This window comes from Oncorhynchus gorbuscha, linkage group LG25 (assembly GCF_021184085.1).
Source record: "Oncorhynchus gorbuscha isolate QuinsamMale2020 ecotype Even-year linkage group LG25, OgorEven_v1.0, whole genome shotgun sequence".
In the NCBI taxonomy this organism is placed as follows: domain Eukaryota; kingdom Metazoa; phylum Chordata; class Actinopteri; order Salmoniformes; family Salmonidae; genus Oncorhynchus; species Oncorhynchus gorbuscha.
In genome coordinates this window covers 36,125,275-36,147,826 of record NC_060197.1, presented here as the reverse complement: position 1 = coordinate 36,147,826, position 22,552 = coordinate 36,125,275, and the positions used below count along the sequence as shown (strand labels likewise).

At 45.5% G+C, this 22,552-nt stretch overlaps 1 protein-coding gene and 1 long non-coding RNA gene across 5 annotated transcripts; one reads left to right on the top strand and one right to left on the bottom strand.

Annotated features, from left to right (window-relative positions):
* The first annotated feature begins 91 nt into the window (after positions 1 to 91).
* Positions 92 to 4,574, top strand: LOC124014295 (perilipin-2-like). Of its 2 annotated transcripts, XM_046329121.1 has the most exons (9): positions 92 to 201; positions 529 to 560; positions 904 to 1,099; positions 1,536 to 1,618; positions 1,934 to 2,219; positions 2,526 to 2,710; positions 2,918 to 3,025; positions 3,214 to 3,504; positions 4,268 to 4,574. In XM_046329121.1, the coding sequence occupies exons 2-9, from the start codon at positions 531 to 533 to the stop codon at positions 4,388 to 4,390; spliced, it is 1,302 nt and encodes a 433-aa protein (XP_046185077.1). In that variant the 5' UTR covers positions 92 to 201; positions 529 to 530; the 3' UTR covers positions 4,391 to 4,574. The 2 variants fall into 2 exon arrangements, with proteins under 2 accessions (XP_046185077.1, XP_046185078.1); XM_046329122.1 differs by lacking the exon at positions 4,268 to 4,574 and having other exon boundaries at positions 3,214 to 3,970.
* Positions 4,575 to 12,342: 7,768 nt separating this feature from the next.
* LOC124013625 lies at positions 12,343 to 21,775 on the bottom strand. 3 transcript variants are annotated; one of them, XR_006834901.1, is made up of 7 exons: positions 19,800 to 21,727; positions 18,801 to 19,002; positions 18,281 to 18,372; positions 18,009 to 18,122; positions 16,307 to 16,445; positions 15,035 to 16,193; positions 12,343 to 13,762 (listed from the first exon to the last, which is right to left on the bottom strand). It is a non-coding gene; the product is annotated as an uncharacterized LOC124013625 (long non-coding RNA). The 3 variants fall into 3 exon arrangements; XR_006834900.1 differs by lacking the exons at positions 18,009 to 18,122; positions 18,281 to 18,372; positions 18,801 to 19,002 and adding an exon at positions 21,742 to 21,775 and having other exon boundaries at positions 19,800 to 19,860; XR_006834902.1 differs by lacking the exons at positions 18,009 to 18,122; positions 18,281 to 18,372; positions 18,801 to 19,002 and adding an exon at positions 21,742 to 21,775 and having other exon boundaries at positions 15,916 to 16,193; positions 19,800 to 19,860.
* Between the last annotated feature and the right edge of the window lie 777 nt (positions 21,776 to 22,552).

Here is a 22,552-nt window from a genome sequence, read left to right as displayed (position 1 = left end):
CAAGTGATGCAGGGAAGTTCATGCCCGTTACCTTTGCCCTAGATTTTTTAGTGGCGACCACGTCAAGTTATGAGCAATATCTCGCGAGAAGCAGATATTATAAATACGGACGCTGTCTGTTCACTGTCAAATCAAACCTGATATAGAGTGAGTTACTATACTGCTGGGAACATCATTTACCAAAGTTACCCAACAGATTTGGTAGGTACATTTTTCATAGTTTTTATTATATAGGCAGCTTATGAGTGACGGTGGTTGTGATTTGTGGAAAACTGTCCGAACGTGAGAGTTCATCTTTCGATTTTGACTGCGCTGCTGTAAACTTTGCTATACTGTATCAATCAATATCACTTGCACTAATGTGTATGCTGTCGTGGGGTATGTCAGAACATACAGAGGTAGATAGTTTAATTCGTCTCGTCAGCAGAAAATAATAATAATCAACTAGTTCTCTTTTTATCTTTTTAATGAAACGACTGATTTAATTTTGTATAACATTTACTTTTCTCCTCTTGCCTATGTTTGCAGACATGGAGTCAGTTGAAGTCGTCAATAATCAGGTTTGACTTTGGGACTAAAGTATCTAAAAATAAAACATGAAAGCAGAATATAACATACACAAATTCAAATAACTAACATGGCATTGATAATTACTTATTTTTATTGATTCTGTGTTTTCTTGTCCAGTATTGTGAAAAATCCTAGCAAGTTTTACACTATACTACTGTAGGCAGGACCAGTATCCCAGACATGGATTCACAATCATTATTTTGCTAATTGCCTCCAATGGATATGATTTGGGTTGCTCATCCTAACCTCCTTAGCAACCTGTAACCTAGTATTTTTTTGTACTTTGTATTTTGTTGACCGAGTGTTCTAACATCCACTTTCAACTGTCACCAGAATGTGGTTGAGAGGGTGGCCAACCTCCCCTTGGTGAGCTCCACCTATGACATGGTGTCCAGTGCCTACTGCACCACCAAGGATAACCACCCCTACCTCAAGTCCATGTGCGAGGTGGCCGAGCTGGGGGTGCGAACCATCACCACTGTGGCCCTCACTGGTGCAGCGCCCATCATCGGCAAGCTGGAGCCACAAAGTAAGAATCTAGCCATCTCCAAATCTATAGCAACCTGGTATACTTTCACTAATGTAGACCTACATAGAGTTATCTGTTTGATTCATTGGTAAAATCCAGAACCCTAAAAAACAGAATAAAATACTCTATTGTGAGATGCCAGAATAAGCACATGCTTATTACTAACACAAAGGTCAACTGCCAAGCCTTTTGTGACGATGAGAAGATTGAGTCCGACTTCCTCATTTGTAAGGAGCATGAAGTCTGGCCAGTCATCTCTGAGCTGTTGCTCAACAACATGACCTTTTACCCAGTAATGTGTAAGGCTTTGCCTTGAAGCAGTAAGACTTTTTCTTTTGTATGTATTTATGTGTAGTGATACAAATTATTACTCTCCCTTCCCAACCTTGAATGTGATACATTTAGCTCATTCTTTTCTGCCTTTTTCTGACCCCAGTTGCCATGGCCAATGACCTGGCCTGTAAAGGTTTGGATAAGATTGAGAAGACCTTGCCAATCCTGCACCAGCCTTCTGATCAGGTATGTGATGACTCAATGCCCAGTCTTTACTTAGCACTGACTGGCAACGCGACAACACACTTCACAACGAATCAAGCGCATGCCAGTCAGGGAGGCCAACCGTAGAGGGAGGAGTAATGACAACCAGTGACGGGTCACCCATTTGGATCTGGCTCTCCCTGTGTCGTAAAAAAGTGTCTAGTCAGTTAGAGGTCATTTAAAGCACAGGGCTCACTTGAAAATCAGATGTCAACCTCGATGTGATCTCACTTTTTAAATGAAGGATAAACTGAAAAAAATGACAATTTTTTTCTCAATTCAAATCTTCCTGTTTAGATTGTTGCCAACACCAAGGATGCAGTGACCGGTGCCAAAGACGTGATGTCTGTCACCGTCACGGGGGCCAAGGACAGTGTGTCTCACACCTTGACTAGCGCTGTGGACCGGACCAGGGGCGCTGTGCAGGACAGCGTGCAGATGACCCGGGCTGCGGTCAGTGGTAGCGTAAACACGGTGATGGAGAGCCGCATGGCCCAGATGGTCAGTAGCGGAATGGAGACGGCCCTCACCACCTCTGAGCTCTTGGTGGACCGGTACCTGCCTCGCACTGAGGACGAGCTGGGTGAGTGTCAGACTTCTAACTTGTGGCTCAGTGGGCATAATCCTGTACACAATGTTTTCCTACAATCCAAAACATAAATGTTGTCAATGGACTCTGTTAGAAAGTGAACTACTCATAAATCCATTTCCTAGAATGTGTGAAAATATTCACAATGCATGCTAACTTCTAAACACATACAAGGTCAGTATTTATGATGATTACAATAATGATTTTATAAGGCGCTTAAAAAAAATAAAAAAAATGTTTACACAAAACTTTCAAAGTAATGCAATGCTTTATTTCATGCTCCTCTTTTCATCTGGACAGAAATGGAGGCTAAAACGGTGAAAGGGTTCGACGTGGCCAAGGATGCACCTAACTACTATGTTCGTCTGGGCTCTCTGTCTACCAAGCTGCGTAAGAGAGCGTACCACAAGGCCCTGGCCCAGATCAAAGACACCAAGCAGCGCAGCCAGGAGTCCATCTCACAGCTCAACCACACTGTGGACCTGGTGAGTGACATCAAATTGTGGAAATCGAGAACTTTAATTGTCCATAGAATGTGGACATTTTCAGAGGATGAGGAGATTACCTTTCTTTCAAATGATTGAAAATGAAGATCCTATAGATCTCATGAGACTTATTTTACACTGAGACAGAATACAAACAATTTTTGTATGGATGGAACATGATATATTTTTTCCCCCCAACCCTTTTAGATTGATTACGCCAGAAAGAATATTGACGGAGCTAACCAGAAGGTGAAAGGCAAACTGAGCTCCCTGGTCGAGTGGAAGTCTAATGAAGAAGATGGCAATGAGGCAGAGGTAATGATCACGTTCCAAAGAGCAGTCTCATAAAATACTATTTTAGCCAAGTCATATTGTACATCTACCCTCTGGCAGGTTGCATCTAAATTGCATATTTCAGTTATTTTATTTGGCTAATCATTGGGGAAAGACTATTTTAATGGGAACATAGATTCATTAAATGGACATCCTCATTTCTCCCCCAGAACATAGAATCGAGGACCCTGGCGATGGCGCGCTCCCTCACTCAGCAGCTGCAGACAACGTGCCTGGCTCTAGTCTCTGGTCTGCAGGGCCTTCCACAAAACATCCAGGAGGAGGCGCTGTCCCTTAGCCACTCTGCCTCACAAATCTACTCCAGCTTCAGCAAGGCGTCGGCGTTCGGTGACCTGTCGGATGGCGTTCTAGCCAGCAGCAAGGCCCAGCTGAACAAGATGAAGGAGTCGCTGGATGACGTCATGGACTACCTGGTGAACAACACACCCCTCAACTGGCTGGTAGGTCCCTTTTACCCCCGGCTGGCCCCACCCCACACCGCTGCATCTTCCCCGTCCCAGAAAACACCAGCCCCCGCAGAGGTGGAGATGAAATCCATGGACTCTTAAGCACTAGCTGCCTGTTTAACGACTTTCTATCATATCCCATAGTATTATTCCTTCATCAAACATCCCTGAGTCACACTAATGAGCCTGCATTTATTCAGCATGTTGATGAATAAATGTTGACATACTGTTTGACAATATTTAGGCATTCCAACTGAACGTTGCTCCATGTGTGCTCAATAATCTAGCTACATTTGCCCATGCCTTGTCTTATGCAGCACAGTGCTTTTGATAGTTGTTTTTGACATCATTTTATATCCTGTTGTAATCATAACTTGCCATATAGTAGTTATAGACTCATGTTAGCGCATAACCATGTATGCTTTCATCTTTATAAAAGTCTAATAAATGGGTTAATATATCTGTGTGTTGTCTTGCTGCCTTGAAAATACACCGGTTTGAAAGCATGAGAAATTGGAATTTGGTGTTTTTATACATTGTCGCACCCATCTTCCGCTTCAGTGAATTGTGTGTGTAATGCATTGAGATATCTTGGATATGGAGTTGAGTGATTCAACTAACTGAACAGTAGTGGTATGTTTTTCCAGGACTAGGTTTTGCAAGAATGATGCAACACTCCCTGTATTTATTTGTAGTCTTAAGAACATACCATTAGGCTGTTTCATTTGTTGGACTTAGTTGCATTTTCCATTGGCAGGTACCAGACTTCACCTTCTCAGACTTGGCCTCGGAACCTGACCTCTCCTCAGTTGAGGACGATGGCATGTCAGATGAGTCCAACAGCAACGAACCCCTATCAGCTCCCCTTGCTCACCAATAATCTGCATTGTCAGATAAATCAAATGTCCACAGGTCATCTGTCTGTAATGCTTAGTTATATTTGAAAATAGATTTTAATATTTTTGAAATACCATTGGTAGACAATCATAGAAGTTGATTTGGCCAGTGTATTTGAAAATACACTATGTATTTAAATATGTATGTATTAAAAGACATGGATTTGAACAAAGGTCTGTTCTGTTGTGGATTGAAAAAATATTTATTCGCTGTGAAAGTGACCGTTTTACTTCCATGTCCAATACAGTTTTGAATGGGATTCAAGATATCGGGACGGCAGTGTAGCCTAGTGGTTAGAGGTTGAGAGTTCAAACCCCCGAGCTGACAAGGTCTGTCATTCTGCCCCTAAACAGGCAGTTAACCCACTGTTCCCAGGCCGTCATTGAAAATACGAACGTGTTCTTAACTGACTTGCCTGGTTAAATAAATGTTTAAAAAATAAATAAATAAAAATATCATAGAATTCATGAACACAGTCATTTAAGATACCGTTTTTGTGGATTATCTACTGATGCCTTAGCGACAGCATTTTTTATTTTTGTACTTCTTGCACTGAACCGTTTAAAAACTACAAGGCACAGAAGGCGGCCACTTTACCAGCGTATTTTCATGGCAGGTGTGTGAGCCTTTAAATAAACATTGCAGATATAAACCATGGTGTCCTTAGCTGAACATAATGGAAGACAGTGGGATACAGACTAACAAGAATACAACACTCAGTTGCAGATCATTTAGGAGTAAATGTAACCTGTTGTGTTTCAATGATCAGTTCTTTATTCAGTAAAGACACTTACAAACTAAAGAAAAGCTGGGACCACTTTATTTGACATGCTGCTCATAAAGCCTTCAAGACAACGTCTAACAAATATGAAGAATAGACATTTACACAAAATCTCTAAAAAAAACATTGCCAGGAATCCTTCACATGTCTTCCGATCAGGTCTTAAATTCCAGACGTTTAATCCTAGTAAAAATTCCCTGTCTTAGGTCAGTTAGGATCACCACTTTATTTTAAGGATGTGAAATGTCAATTTATTTAAGTTTTTATTTATTTCAACACATGCCCAGTGCGTCAGACGTTTACATACACTCAATTAGTATTTGGTAGCATTGCCTTTAAATTGTTTAACTTGCGTCAAACATTTCAGGTAGACTTCCACAAGCTTCCCATAATGAGTTGGGTGAATTTTGGCCCATTCCTCCTGACAGAGCTGATGCTGCCACCCCCATGCTTCACAGTTGGGATGGTGTCCTTCAAGTTCTGCAAGTTTCCACCAAACATAACAATGGTCATTATGGCCAAACAGTTTGATTTTTGTTTCATCAGACCAGAGGACATTTCTCCAAAAAGTACGATATTTGTCCCCATGTGCAGTTGCAAACCATAGTCTGGCTTTTTTTTAATGGTGGTTTTGGAGCAGTGGCTTCTTCCTTGCTGAGCGGCCTTTCAGATTATGTCGATATAGGACTCGTTTTTACTGTGGATATAGATACTTTGTACCCGTTTCCTCCAGAATCTTCACAAGGTCCTTTGCTGTTGTTCTGGGATCGTTCCAAAATACGTTCATCTCTAGGAGACAGAACGCGTCTCCTTCCTGAGAGGTATGATGGCTGTGTGGTCCCATGGTGTTTATACTTGCGTACTATTGTTTGTACATGTCATGTTTGTCATTTATTGTCATGTCTTGTCCCTGTGCTCCCCATGCTATTCGTTTCCCTCTGCTGGTCTTGTTTGGTTCTATCCCTCTCTCTCCCCCTCCCTCTCTCACTCTCTCGCTCTCTCTTCTCTCTGTCGTTCCGTTCCTGCTCCCAGCTGTTCCTATTCCCCTAATCATCATTTAGTCTTCCCACACCTGTTCCCGATCCTTTCCCCTGATTAGAGTCCCTATTTATTCCTTTGTGATCCGTTCCTGTTCCGTCGGTTCCTTGTATTGTATTCACCATGCTGTGATTGCGTTTCGCCCTGTCCTGTCGTGTTTTTGCCGTGATTGTGTATCACCCTGTCCTGTCGTGTTTTGTGCCTTCATCAGACGCTGCGTGTGAGCAGGTGTCTCAGTCGACTACGGCCTGCGCCTACCCGAAGCGACCTGCAGTCTGTGGCCGCTTCTCCAGTTGTTTTCCCCTCTACAAATCTAGAGGATTTCTGTTATTCCGTTTTGGACTTTAATAAACTCTGTTTCTGTTAAGTCGCGTTTGGGTCCTCTTTCACCTGCATGACAGAAGGAACCGACCAAGGAATGGACCCAGCGACTCGCCGTTACACTGCCGTCGAGATCCAAGGAGCCATGCTCGGCAGACACGAGCAGGAATTGTCTGCTGCTCGCCAGGCCGTGGAAAACCTGGCTGCTCAGGTTTCCGACCTCTCTGGACAGTTCCAGAGTCTACGTCTCGTGCCACCTGTTACTTCCTGGCCTGCCGAGCCTCCAGAACCTAGGGTTAATAACCCACCTTGCTACTCCGGGCAGCCCACTGAGTGCCGCTCCTTTCTCACGCAGTGTGAGATTGTGTTCTCTCTCCAACCCAACACATACTCTAGAGAGAGCTCGGGTTGCTTACGTCATTTCACTCCTTACTGGCCGGGCTCGAGAATGGGGCACAGCTATCTGGGAGGCAAGGGCTGTTTGCTCTAACGATTTCCAGAACTTTAAAGAGGAGATGATTCGGGTTTTTGACCGTTCAGTTTTTGGTGGGGAGGCTTCTAGGGCCCTGGCTTCCTTATGCCAAGGTGAACGGTCCATAACGGATTATTCCATTGAGTTTCGCACTCTTGCTGCCTCTAGTGAGTGGAACGAGCCGGCGCTGCTCGCTCGTTTTCTGGAGGGACTCCACGCTGTGGTTAAGGATGAGATTCTCTCCCGGGAGGTTCCTTCAGATGTGGACTCTTTGATTGCTCTCGCCATCCGCATAGAACGACGGGTAGATCTTCGTCACCGGGCTCGTGGAAGAGAGCTCGCATCAACGGTGTTTCCCTGCTCCGCATCGCAACCATCTCCCCCTCTGGCTTTGAGACTGAGCCCATGCAGCTGGGAGGGATTCGCATCTCGAATAAGGAGAGGGAACGGAGGATCACCAACCGCCTGTGCCTCTATTGTGGAGTAGCTGGACATTTTGTTAATTCATGTCCAGTAAAAGCCAGAGCTCATCTGTAAGGGCTACAGGTGAGCGCAACTACTCAAGTCTCTCCATCAAAGTCCTGTACTACTTTGTCGGTCCACCTACGCTGGACCGGTTCGGGTGCTACATGTAGTGCCTTGATAGACTCTGGGGCTGAGGGTTGTTTCATGGACGAAGCATGGGTTCGGAAACATGACATTCCTTTCAGAGAGTTAGATAAGCCTACGCCCATGTTCGCCTTAGATGGTAGTCATCTTCCCAGTATCAGATTTGAGACACTACCTTTAACCCTCACAGTATCTGGTAACCACAGTGAGACTATTTCTTTTTGATTTTCCGTTCACCGTTTACACCTGTTGTTTTGGGTCATCCCTGGCTAGTATGTCATAATCCTTCTATTAATTGGTCTAGTAATTCTATCCTATCCTGGAACGTTTCTTGTCATGTGAAGTGTTTAATGTCTGCCATCCCTCCCGTTTCTTCTGTCCCTACTTCTCAGGAGGAACCTGGCGATTTGACAGGAGTGCCGGAGGAATATCATGATCTGCGCACGGTCTTCAGTCGGTCCCGAGCCAACTCCCTTCCTCCTCACCGGTCGTATGATTGTAGTATTGATCTCCTTCCGGGGACCACTCCTCCTCGAGGTAGACTATACTCTCTGTCGGCTCCCGAACGTAAGGCTCTCGAGGATTATTTGTCTGTGTCTCTTGACGCCGGTACCATAGTGCCTTCTTCCTCTCCGGCCGGGGCGGGGTTCTTTTTGTTAAGAAGAAGGACGGTACTCTGCGCCCTGCGTGGATTATCGAGGGCTGAATGACATAACGGTTAAGAATCGTTATCCGCTTCCCCTTATGTCATCAGCCTTCGAGATTCTGCAGGGAGCCAGGTGCTTTACTAAGTTGGACCTTCGTAACGCTTACCATCTCGTGCGCATCAGAGAGGGGGACGAGTGGAAAACGGCGTTTAATACTCCGTTAGGGCATTTTGAGTACCGGGTTCTGCCGTTCGGTCTCGCCAATGCGCCAGCTGTTTTTCAGGCATTAGTTAATGATGTTCTGAGAGACATGCTGAACATTTTTGTTTTTGTCTATCTTGACGATATCCTGATTTTTTCTCCGTCACTCGAGATTCATGTTCAGCACGTTCGACGTGTTCTACAGCGCCTTTTAGAGAATTGTCTCTACGTAAAGGCTGAGAAGTGCTCTTTTCATGTCTCCTCCGTTACTTTTCTCGGTTCCGTTATTTCCGCTGAAGGCATTCAGATGGATTCCGCTAAGGTCCAAGCTGTCAGTGATTGGCCCGTTCCAAGGTCACGTGTCGAGTTGCAGCGCTTTTTAGGTTTCGCTAATTTCTATCGGCGTTTCATTCGTAATTTCGGTCAAGTTGCTGCCCCTCTCACAGCTCTTACTTCTGTCAAGACGTGTTTTAAGTGGTCCGGTTCCGCCCAGGGAGCTTTTGATCTTCTAAAAGAACGTTTTACGTCCGCTCCTATCCTCTTACTCCTGACGTCACTAGACAATTCATTGTCGAGGTTGATTCAGAGGTAGGCGTGGGAGCCATTCTATCCCAGCGCTTCCAGTCTGACGATAAGGTTCATCCTTGCGCTTATTTTTCTCATCGCCTGTCGCCATCTGAGCGCAACTATGATGTGGGTAACCGTGAACTGCTGCCATCCGCTTAGCCCTAGGCGAATGGCGACAGTGGTTGGAGGGGGCGACACTTTGGACAGACCATAAGAACCTTGAGTACATCCGTTCTGCCAAACGACTTAATGCCCGTCAAGCTCGTTGGGCGTTGTTTTTCGCTCGTTTCGAGTTTGTGATTTCTTACCGTCCGGGTAGCAAGAACACCAAGCCTGATGCCTTATCCCGTCTGTTTAGTTCTTCTGTGGCTTCTACTGATCCCGAGGGGATTCTTCCTTATGGGCGTGTTGTCGGGTTAACAGTCTGGGGAATTGAAAGACAGGTTAAGCAAGCACTCACGCACACTGCGTCGCCGCGCTTGTCCTAGTAACCTCCTTTTCGTTCCTGTTTCCACTCGTCTGGCTGTTCTTCAGTGGGCTCACTCTGCCAAGTTAGCGGGTCATCCCGGTGTTCGAGGCACTCTTGCGTCTATTCGCCAGCGCTTTTGGTGGCCGACTCAGGAGCGTGACACGCGCCGTTTCGTGGCTGCTTGTTCGGACTGCGCGCAGACTAAGTCGGGTAACTCTCCTCCTGCCGGTCGTCTCAGACCGCTCCCCATTCCTTCTCGACCATGGTCTCACATTGCCTTAGACTTCATTACCGGTCTGCCTTTGTCTGCGGGGAAGACTGTGATTCTGACGGTTGTCGATAGGTTCTCTAAGGCGGCACATTTCATTCCCCTCGCTAAACTTCCTTCCGCTAAGGAGACGGCACAAATCATTATTGAGAATGTATTCAGAATTCATGGCCTCCCGTTAGACGCCGTTTCAGACAGAGGTCCGCAATTCACGTCACAGTTTTGGAGGGAGTTCTGTCGTTTGATTGGTGCGTCCGTCAGTCTCTCTTCCGGGTTTCATCCCCAGTCTAACGGTCAAGCAGAGAGGGCCAATCAGACGATTGGTCGCATACTACGCAGCCTTTCTTTCAGAAACCCTGCGTCTTGGGCAGAACAGCTCCCTGGGCAGAATACGCTCACAATCGCTTCCTTCGTCTGCTACCGGGTTATCTCCGTTTCAGAGTAGTCTGGGTTACCAGCCTCCTCTGTTCTCATCCCAGCTTGCCGAGTCCAGCGTTCCCTCCGCTCAAGCGTTTGTCCAACGTTGTGAGCGCACCTGGAGGAGGGTGAGGTCTGCACTTTGCCGTTACAGGGCACAGACGGTGAGAGCCGCCAATAAACGCAGGATTAAGAGTCCAAGGTATTGTTGCGGCCAGAGAGTGTGGCTTTCCACTCGCAACCTTCCTCTTACGACAGCTTCTCGTAAGTTGACTCCGCGGTTCATTGGTCCGTTCCGTGTCTCCCAGGTCGTCAATCCTGTCGCTGTGCGACTGCTTCTTCCGCGACATCTTCGTCGCGTCCATCCTGTCTTCCATGTCTCCTGTGTTAAGCCCTTTCTTCGCACCCCGTTCGTCTTCCCTCCCCCTCCCGTCCTTGTCGAGAGCGCACCTATTTACAAGGTACATAAAATTATGGACATGCGTTCTCGGGGACGGGGTCACCAATACCTAGTGGATTGGGAGGGTTACGGTCCTGAGGAGAGGAGTTGGGTTCCGTCTCGGGACGTGCTGGACCGTTCGCTCATCGATGATTTCCTCCGTTGCCGCCAGGATTCCTCCTCGAGTGCGCCAGGAGGCGCTCGGTGAGTGGGGGGGTACTGTCATGTTTGTCATTTATTGTCATGTCTTGTCCCTGTGCTCCCCATGCTATTCGTTTCCCTCTGCTGGTCTTGTTTGGTTCTATCCCTCTCTCACTCTCTCGCTCTCTCTTCTCTCTGTCGTTCCGTTCCTGCTCCCAGCTGTTCCTATTCCCCTAATCATCATTTAGTCTTCCCACACCTGTTCCCGATCCTTTCCCTGATTAGAGTCCCTATTTATTCCTTTGTGATCCGTTCCTGTTCCGTCGGTTCCTTGTATTGTATTCACCATGCTGTGATTGCGTTTCGCCCTGTCCTGTCGTGTTTTTGCCGTGATTGTGTATCACCCTGTCCTGTCGTGTTTTGTGCCTTCATCAGACGCTGCGTGTGAGCAGGTGTCTCAGTCGACTACGGCCTGCGCCACCCGGCGACCTGCAGTCTGTGGCCGCTTCTCCAGTTGTTTTCCCCTCTACAAATCTAGAGGATTTCTGTTATTCCGTTTTGGACTTTAATAAACTCTGTTTCTGTTAAGTCGCGTTTGGGTCCTCTTTCACCTGCATGACAGTACAGATGAACACGGTACCTTCAGGCGTTTGGAAATTGCTCCCAAGGATGAACCAGACTTGTGGAGGTCTACATTTTTTTCCTGAGATTTTGGCTGATTTCTTTAGATTTTCCCATGATGTCAAGCAAAGAGGCAGTTTGAAGGCAGGCCTTGAAATACATCTACAGGTAGACCTCAAATTGACTCAAATTATGTGAAGTAGCCTATCAGAAGCTTCTAAAGCCATGACATCATTTTCTGGAATTTTCCAAGCTGTTTAAAGGCACAGTCAACTTAGTGTATGTAAACTTCTGACCCACTGGAATTGTGATAGTGAATTATAAGTGAAATAATCTGTCTGTAAACAATTGTTGGAAACATTACTTGTGTCATGCACAAAGTAGATATCCTAACTGACTTGCCAAAACTATAGTTTGTTAACAAGAAATTTGTGGAGTGGTTGAAAAACTATTTTTAATGACTTCAACCCAAGTGTATGTAAACTTCCGACTTCAACTGTATATGATATGGTGGTTTTGTCAAGTCACGTTCCGTGGTCAAACTATAGTTCTAGAGGGCCTCCCGGGTGGCGCAGTGGTCTAAGGCACTATAATGTTTACATACCCTACATTATTAATCTCATATGCATACGTATATACTGTACTCTATATCATCTACTGCATCCTTATGTAATACATGTATCACTAGCCACTTTAACTATGCCACTTTGTTTACATACTCATCTCATATATGTATATACTGTACTCGATACCATCTACTGTATCTTGCCTATGCTGCTCTGTACCATCACTCATTCATATATCTTTATGTACATATTCTTTATCCCCTTACACTGTGTATAAGATAGTAGTTTAGGAATTGTTAGTTAGATTACTTGTTGGTTATTACTGCATTGTCGGAACTAGAAGCACAAGCATTTCGCTACACTCGCATTAACATCTGCTAACCATGTGTATGTGACAAATACAATTTGATTTGATTTTCTGGGTTCGAGCCCAGGCTCTGTCGCAGCCGGCTGCGACCGGGAGGTCCATGGGGCGACGCACAATTGGCCTAGTGTCGTCCTAGTTTGGTCGGGAGGGTTTGTCTCATCGCGTACTAGCGACCCCTGTGGCGGGCCGGGCGCAGTGCACACTGACCAGGTCGCTAGGTGTACAGTGTTCTCCGACACACCCGGCTGTTTCTTCCTCCAACCTGCCTCCTCCAACCTGGCGAGCTTCCGGGTTGGATGTGCGTTGTGTTAAGAAGCAGTGCAGCTTAGTTGGGTTGTGTTTCGGAGTTGCAGCGATGAGACAAGACAGTAACTACTAATAATTGGATACCACGAAATTGGGGAGAAAAAGGAGGTAACAAAAAAAACAGCCACACTTGGTGACTGGTGGTGGACCGTACTGATATTACTCACTGAAACCTGTAAATGTGGCTTTTTCCAGATGAACCCGCTGGTGTACTTTCAGGTTGCCACTTTCAGTGAACATTCTACACTTGTAAGGTTTCTCTCATGTATGAATTTGCTTGTGTCTGCTAAGATCGCTGTGGGAGGTGAAGCATTTGTCACACACTGTGCAGGAGAACGTCCGCCCGCGCGTGTGGATCCGCCAAACAAGGCACCTGAGGTACGAAACAATATTTCCAAAAACGGTACAAGAACTAGTATTCGCTGTTGGTTTCATCCCTTCCCACAGATGGAACAGACAAAAGGTCGCTCCCCAGTGTGAATGTGTACATGTGATTTCAAGACCTGTGTTCCTAAAGCCCCTGCCACAATGTGAGCAAACGTATGGCCTTTCTCCAGTGTGAACTCGATGGTGCTATTTCAGAGCCACATTTGATTGGAACCTCTTCTCACACTGGTCACAATGGAACGGTTTTGCCTCAAGAGTGAACTGTTTCATATCGGCGGCAGGGTAGCCTAGCGGTTAGAGCGTTGGACTAGTAACCGAAAGCTTGCAAGTTCAAATCCCTGAGCTGACAAGGTACAAATCTGTCGTTTTGCCCGTGAACAGGCAGTTAACCCACTGTTCCAAGGCCGTCATTGAAAATAAGAATTTGTTCTTAACTGACTTGCCTAGTTAAATAAAGGTTTAAAAAAAATGTGTCTCAGGTCAGATTAGTTTTTGTGACCCTTCCCACTGGGAACAAATGTACCTGTTCTCCATGGTCTTCTTGGCTGAGGAGTTCTCTTTCTCACTGACAGGCAGAGTTGTTCTCAGCTCCAGCTTCTCCAGAGCCCAGGATCCTGCTGTCCTCATTCAGATGGTTCTTCCTGACATGCTCTTGGAGGGTAGTCCATTGTCTGTCAGAGAATTGACACTGTGAGCAGGAGAAGCCCTGGGACTGTGGGGGCTCGGCTTTAGCTTGTCCTGCAGGTACAAAAACACAGGAGAGTAAAATGGCTGAGTTCAACGTTCCATTGCAGATTGTCGTCAGCAGCTGATGAGACGATAGATGTTTTTAATTTAATTTTTAAAATATGCAGAAATCTGTTGTGCAGTTATAGAAACTGTCCACTAAATTTAGTTACCGAGTAGAGTGAGAAATTCAATAACAACAACAAAAAAGCAAAAAGGTGGGATAAGTTACTTCACAATGTTATTGTAAGATAGGCGGTAGTCAAACCTAGACCCTGCTACTCAAAAAACTTCAACTCAGGAGACCATGTATAGAGTACACTGTGCATACCAAACATTAGGAACACCTCCAATGCTTCCCACAGTTGCGTCAAGTTGGCCAGATGTCCTTTGGGTGGTGGACCATTCTTGATACACACAGGGAACTGTTGAGCGTGAAAACCCCAACAGCATTGCAGTTCTTGACACAAACCGGTGTGCCTGGCATCTACTACCATACCCCGTTCAAAGGCACTTAAATCTTTTGTCTTGCCCGTTCACCCTCTGAATGGCACACATACACAATCCATGTCACAATTGTCTCAAGGCTTAAAAATCCTACTTTAACTTCTGGGATATTCGGGACAGTAGCATCCCACCTCAACAACAGCCAGTGAAAGTGCAGGGCGCCAAATTCAAAACAACAGAAATCTCATAATTAAAATTCCTCAAGCATACAAGTATTTTACACCACTTTAAAGATAAACTTCTCATTAATCCAGCCAGTGTCCGATTTCAAAAAGGCTTTACGGTGAAAGCACACCAAACGATTATGTTAGGTCAGAGCCAAGTCACAGAAAAAAACAGCCATTTTTCCAGCCAAAGAGGGGAGTCACAAAAAGCAGAAATAAAATTAAATCACTAACCTTTGATGATCTTCATCAGATGACACTCATTGGACTTCATGTTACACAATAAATGTATGTTTTGTTTGATAAAGTTCATATTTATACAAAATAATCTAAGTTTACATTAGTGCGTTATGTTCAGTAGTTCCAAAAAATCCAGTGATTTTACAGAAATACTCATCATAAATGTTGATGAAAATACAAGTATTATACATGGAACTTGAGATATACTTCTCCTTAACACAACCGCTGTATTAGATTTCAAAAAATCTTCAACGAAAAAGCACACCATGCAATAATCTGAGTACAGCACTCAGACAACAAAACAGCCAAACAGATATCCGCCATGTTGTGCAGTTAACAGAAATCAGAAATAGCATTATAAATATTAACTTACCTTTGATGATCATCAGAATGCACTCCCAGGAATCCCAGTTCCACAATAAATGGTTGATTTGTTTGATAAAGTCCCTCATTTATGTCCAAATAACTCTTTGTTTCCGCGTTTAGTACACAATCCAAAATCACCACGCGCAGGCAAATCCATGCGAAAGTTCAGACGAAAAGTTATACTACAATTTGTAGAAACATGTCAAACAAAAAATATAGAATCATTCTTTAGGATGTTTTTATCATAAATCTTCAATAATGTTCCAACCAGAGAATTCCTTTGTCTGTAGAAAAGCAATGGAGCGTAAGCTAACTCTCACGTGAACGTGCGTCACGAGCTCATGGCACTCTGCCAGACACCTGGCTCAAACAGCCCTTATGAGCCCCCACTTCACAGTGGAAGCCTCAAACAAGATTATAAAGACTGTTGACATCTAGTGGAAGCCTTAGGAAGTGCAATTTGACCACTGTATCTTCAATAGGGCACGAGTTGAAAAACTACAAACCTCAGATTTCCCACTTCTTGGTTGGATTTTTTTCTCAAGTTTTTGCCTGCCATATGAGTTCTGTTATACTCACAGACATCATTCAAACAGTTTTAGGAACTACAGAATGTCTATCCAAATATACCAATAATATGCAGATATTAGCAACTGGGCCTGAATAGCAGGTAGTTTACTCTGTGCACCTTATTCATCCAAGCTACTCAATACTGCCCCCCAGTCCCAAATAAGTTAACCCATCTCCCCTTTATCTACAGTGATGGAACTGGATTTAACAAGTGACATCAATAAGAAATCATAGCTTTTTTCATAGGTCAGTCAGGTGTTCTTAAATGTTTTGTATACTCAGTATCTATGCAAAGTATTCTGTCCTTAATCTCAATACCATTGACGGCCCCTGATAATGGCCGTTTCTGCTGCCCAGAGTTCCCAGACTCTTCCAGTCTTTTAGTGTCCTCTTCACTTTCCTCATTGGTGTCTTCATCTTCCCCGCTGACTTCTTGCTGTCCCTTCTCACCAGCCTTGTTCTTCCCCCCTTCTGTTGTCACATCACTGTCTTCACCCTGCCCTTTCCTCCACCTCTCTGGGTCGGTTTAGACTCCAGTGAGGGAACGAGGAGGAACAACGTGGACAGGATGGTATCAGAATCGTAGAAGAGAACATCTGGAAAAAAGATAATCCAACCGGCTTACTAAAGCTATTCTCTTTCAGGAGAATCCCCCACAAGCATTTACCACAGAGGTGAAGTTCAAGTAGATCACCTGAGGGATCCTTACCTTCTTTAAGGTGCCCAGGATGTCTATGATGCTGCAGCAGTGTCTTCAGATGCTCTGGGTCAGGGTCAGAGACAGAGACAGAGACAGACTGCTCACACTCCTCCAGGTCAGTAGGGGTCAGGTTGAGAATAGATGTTGTCTGAGAGGGAGAGAATAATAAATAGAACAGCTTCTATCTCTCCACTCGCCCCAACAAGGGCCCACACCAGGGCCCTCTCCCCAACCAGGGCCCTCCCATCGCCCCAACCAGGGCCCGCTCCTCGGCCCAACCAGGGACCTCTCCTCGGCCCAACCAGGGACCTCTCCTCGGCCCAACCAGGGACCTCTCCTCGGCCCAACCAGGGACCTCTCCTCGCCCCAACCAGGGACCTCTCCTCGCCCCAACCAGGGACCTCTCCTCACTCCAACCAGGGCCCGAACTAGGGACCTCTCCTCACCCCAACCAGGGACCTCTCCTCGGCCCAACCAGGGACCTCTCCTCGCCCCAACCAGGGACCTCTCCTCGCCCCAACCAGGGACCTCTCCTCACTCCAACCAGGGCCCGAACTAGGGACCTCTCCTCACCCCAACCAGGGACCTCTCCTCACCCAACCAGGGCCCGAACCAGGGACCTCTCCTCGCCCCAACCAGGGACCTCTCCTCACTCCAACCAGGGCCCGAACTAGGGACCTCTCCTCACCCCAACCAGGGACCTCTCCTCACCCAACCAGGGCCCGAACCAGGGACCTCTCCTCACCCCAACCAGGGCCCGAACCAGGGACCTCTCCTCACCCCAACCAGGGCCCGAACCAGGGACCTCTCCTCACCCCAACCAGGGCCCAAACCAGGGACCTCTCCTCACCCCAACCAGGGCCCGAACCAGGGACCTCTCCTCTCCCCAACCAGGGACCTCTCCTCTCCCAAACCAGAGACCTCTACTCGCCCAAACCAGGGCCAGAACCAGGGCCTTCCCCTCACCCCAAGCAGGGCCTGCTCCTCGCCCCAACCAGGTCCAGCTCCTCGCCCCAACCAGCTCCTGAACCAGGGACCTCTCCTCGTCCAAACCAGGGCCCGCTCCTCGCCCAACCAGGGCCTGAACCAGGGCCCGCTCCAACCAGGGCCCTCTCCTCGCCCCAACCAGGGCCTGAACCAGGGACCTCTCCTCGCTCCAACCAGGGCCTGAACCAGGGACTCTCCTCGCACCAACCAGGGCATGAAACAGGGACCCCCTGCACACGTCGACAACAGTCACCCTCAAAGCATCATTACCAATCGCTCCACAAAAGCCACAGAGCAAGGGAAACAACGACTTAAAGGTCTCAGTGAGAGTGACGTCAACGATTGAAATGCCACTAGCACGCACAGCTAACTAGCCAGCCATTTCACACCGGTTACATAAGCATGCCTGAAGAATGGAGAAAAACACAGCCCAATTCCACAGGACCCCTACTCTGTTGATACTTACGGATGTTTATTAATTCGTGGAGGGGCCATTTAAAAAAATATATTTTTAACCTACATGTCAAGCAAGTTTACAAATGAATGTCGACATGTTTTAGATGATCTAATAGGTTGGAGGTTGCTGATGGGAGGACGGTTTATAATAATGTCTGGAGCGGAGTAAATTGAATAGCATCAGAATTATCCCACATGGATACCATTGCACTTATTCTGCTCCAGCCATTACCACGAGCCAGTCCTCCCCAATTATGGTGTCACCAACCTCCTGTGAGTGGCATCAGTACTGTGTAAAGTTGAGCACTGGCAGCATCTCCTCCAGTCTGTCAAAGAACTGCCACACCAGTATCTGCAGCGCTGTACCATACCTAGAGCTGTACTGCACAGGGAACACCTCCAACACAGAGCCATTATGTAGTTTAAACCCAGGCATACTGTAAGTAGTAGTCAAATCATACTCAATATTCCACTCAAGGTCATTATAGTCCTTTGAAGCAGGGATTTGTGACATGATCTAGATGTTAGATATGATCTCACCTGAAGTGTTCCCTCTTTGTTGGGTCTTCTAGCAGTGTTTGGACCAACTCCACAAAGTTATCTGTTGATGCCTCCACTTCTTTATCTTTGCTCTGAATATGCAATCACACACAAAACAATTGCAAACATCTGCAACTAGGTAAAGCAGACTTGCCTTTAACAGACTGGTGTGTGTTACACATATTGCAGGTTAAGTACCACCTCGCGCATTGTGCATGAATGGATTCTGTCTAGGTGGGGCTGGATGGTTTTGTACCCAGCTGGGTTAGACTACACACCACCACAAAATTCAAGAACCAGCTGAAACAGGAGATGTATGCATTTTATATGCTGAGGAGACAAACTGAGGAGTCAAATATGTAACTGATAAGGAGTGAATACAAGGCTTTCAGGAAATTGTGACGAGAGCGATCTTCGGTCACCATCCCTTGTCTCTGAGATCCAGGGGCGAACAAAAGTCTGAATTTCACCCCCGACCCCCTACACCATTCTCAACCCTAAACACTTCTACCCATCTCACCCTCGCTCTCAGTCCCAGGATGAGTTGGACCCTCTGCCTTAAGGTCAGCAGCTCCGGAACCATCTCTAGTTACCAGTCACAAACTCCTCCAGCTTCCCATACTGCATCACGTCATGCTGCTGAGCCACTTGCCACATGAAAGCAGACTTCAGACATAGTGGTGGCACCAGGAGATGTAGGGAGGATAGAGGGAGATCAGCACCTGTTATCAGAGGTGGAAGTTTGGCAGCTCCTGTCAGTACACTCCACTGTTTTGGTGTGTCATACAATTAGTTGTAAACAATGTTGTTATATCTTTGAAAGTACAATGTCAGTCCTTACATTCGCTCTTTAGCTAGCTAGCTATTGTTGATATTGGGATATATAGATAGGGCGAGTCGGTCAAGGATCGATTCAGACAAGGTGGTAAATTGTATGACAAGCGACAGTTTATTCAGAGTAAAGATATCTGGTACAACGTATACGGGCTCATTCATTTGGCTCACAAGGAACCAGCAGAAAGAAGCCCCGATAACAGATTGCAAGCATGTTATGTACAGTACAGAAAGTAGGTTGAGTCTGGAAGTCCGGTCTTCTGGTTGGCCCTGTTGGGCCGTCCGTCATTCCTCTGAGTCTCGTAGTGCCGTTCTCAGTCACACAATGTTCGGCTAGGAAGGAGATTGTGTGTGTGTGCTTGTGTCTGCAAGTCAAGGCTGTGTCTCTTCCCCCCCAATGTGTGGGTGTATGTCTTATCTGTGTGTCCTCGGCAGTTAGTGTGTGTATGTGTGTGTGCTGTGTGTGGAAGCTATCCTGTATGGGACCTAACATGTTTCACTGTGAAAATACGTTGTCTCAGTTATAGCAATGTAATAGCAGTAAGCTGATCATTTGCATAAGAAATAGCACTTCCTTACACTATTTCTACTTCCTCGGCAGTTTACCAAAGAAGTGGCAGGACTATGCTGGCTTGTCGAAGTGACAGACAATGAAAATCATTAATAAAACAACAATTCAACAAACCTGTAAATCTTGATGTAGGGTCCATTTCCTCACTCACTTGGGGAACTTTCCAATTAGCTGGCTAGCAGGTGCGGAAAAACGTGGTTTTAACGTCTTAAATGTTATGCATTGATTGTCAACAAAACATCACGGCAAGCTGTCCTGGCCAGTAAACAATATTTCGCCATAAGATAGGGTTTGAATATTTTCTGAACCACTTGGCTTAGCTTCTCACAACCATTTAGCTAACTAACTGCTTTATATTCTTCGGATGTCGGATAATTCTTATTTTTTTGCCACGCACATTTTTTTCCCGTGGTATGGAGCAGAGCTTTCCGTTTGCCTTTAGCTCACTGAATGAATGTGGTGTGACCCCTCTCTGGTGTGTCACGTAAACTAAAGGAAAGCACTGGAGAGGCATAAACCTTTGGAAACGGGGTTACGTCTAAATAGTTTGTGACTTCCTCTCTTTAGCTTTTTGCTTTTCCTTATCGGTTGAAGTAAGGTCATGTGGATATTATCTTGTTTGGCATTAAACATATGTTGTTGTTTTTATTTAAATACCAGCACACCATTCGTATAGATGCTGGGACAAAACGTTATTATAAATGTTAGATAGCAATTATTGGGCCTCATCAACACACACACATCTATAACGTCATGTACAACATACATGACATTTTAATATGTCCAGGAGGAGTTTTTCCTACTGTCCATCACAATCGATTACATCAGACACCGGAAAGTCACATGAGCAATTAAACACAAATATGGATGAAGAAAAGGTAAGCGGCTTCCAACACATTTAATTATCAGAAACTATATGACTATTAAACCAAATAAATTGCAATAGTTATGAGAATCACAATTATATAGTCTAGAGATATGATGCTTTCAAGACAACTGGAAACTCAGAAAAGAATGAGGTCAAATAGTGACTTCAGTGATTTCAGAGCCCTGTCTTGTCTACACTTGACACTTACGTGGGACTTCTGCTATCAGAATAAGAAGATTGCATTGAAAATACAGGTCTAGATGCAAAAAAAAAGTTGCGTCGTGGTCTGATTCTGTTTAGATCTGTCTGACCACTTCGGGTGGTGGTCAGGGATGCATTGTGTGCGGGTTTCTCCGCAGGCTGGATGCAATCAAGCTACCGAAAGTGCATGCAGTGGGTGACGTCATCAGCACTTTTCATTATTAAGTTGGAGGAAATACTTTCCTAGCGTGTGGGGAATGTGTTTTCCAGCCTCTTAAATTCTAGCCAGCTTGCTAATATTTAGAAAAACTATTTTTTATTTGGCTAGAGTTATGCTAGCTCATTCCCTTTAGCGTTGCTTGCTAGCTAGCTACAGAGGTTAGCTGGCTACTTAGCTACAGTAGTTAGCTACTGCCGTCAGTTGTTGTTGTGTTATATTTTACCTACTCCACTGTTTTTAGAACCCATATTGGCATTTTAATATAGTGCGGGAACGGACACAATGTGGACATGGTAGACACATTTCAAGTCAAGTCTAGACGCCCAGTCGGATACTTGTTTTTTTCCCCACAGAGCTCCAGTTGTCAAATCAAATCGAATCAAATTGTATTTGTCACATGCGCCGAACACAATATGTGTAGGTAGACCTTACTGTGAAATGCTTAGTTACATACAAGCCCTTGAATGCACTGAAGTCGGATGCCGGAGATTTCCAAGTTCCCAGTTGTCTTGAACACAGCATAATTTCAAACTTTTTTGATTTCGCTGGCTAATGCAAATCATATTTGACACTTATTGTACTTTGCTCAGAGAACCTAATTTCTACCCCTGAAAATAACTATATACACCGATTTGGTTTACTTAGACTATGACTGAACTGTGCCTTTTGCAGACTAGTCTTGCAATGGAATCGCCTAGCCTATGCTAAGTACCCAGAGTATCATTTATTGTACATTAAAAAAATATAACCCAAGTATAAGAACTTACACATTTTGAGCTATGGGTTGCACATGTCGTCGTCCCCCCCCACACACACACACACACACACACACACACACACACACGCGCGCGCGCGTTCGTCTTAACTGCAGCCCCACTTTTTTGCTTTAACTGAGTGTTGGGTACTGCACTGTGGTGCTGAACGTCAGATTGCCGGATTCCAATTCAGTTGCTGTCCACTGGAATGGGGCTGAATCTCCTATCGTGGCTATTTGCTTGTTGTTTAGACCTACTAATTAGCACCATCAAAGTTTTAAGCCTACTCCTATGACAAAGTCACTGCCAGGTCTTCAAAATACGGTATGAACATGGTTCGTAGCATAGGAGGCTGCTGTGGGGAGAATAGCTCATAATAATGGCCGGAACGGAGCAAATGGAATGGAAACCATGCGTTTGATGTATTTGATACCATTCCAAATGTTCCCGCTCCAGTCCTTAACATGAGCCCGTTCTCCCCAATTAAGGTCCCACCAACCTCCTGTGTGTAGACATACAAAATGGGGAGTGAGGGACAGCAGAAATATTTCTTTAAGTCAATGACCAAGTTTAACTTTTATGAATAGGTTGACTTGAAGTTGGAAGTGATGAAGGAAATTGTCACATGGACCTAACTGTGTGGAACCAGTTATTGGGCCTATGCCTACAACACAAGTCTTATTATGATTACAGTAGGCTATTTTAAATGGGACATGGTTGCATGGACTTCAATTCCTATAATGGTGTAGTTGTGAATTGTCACAACTACACCATTATGATGTCAAAAAGGTCAACACCTGTGTCCACGGTTCAGACTGTTTAG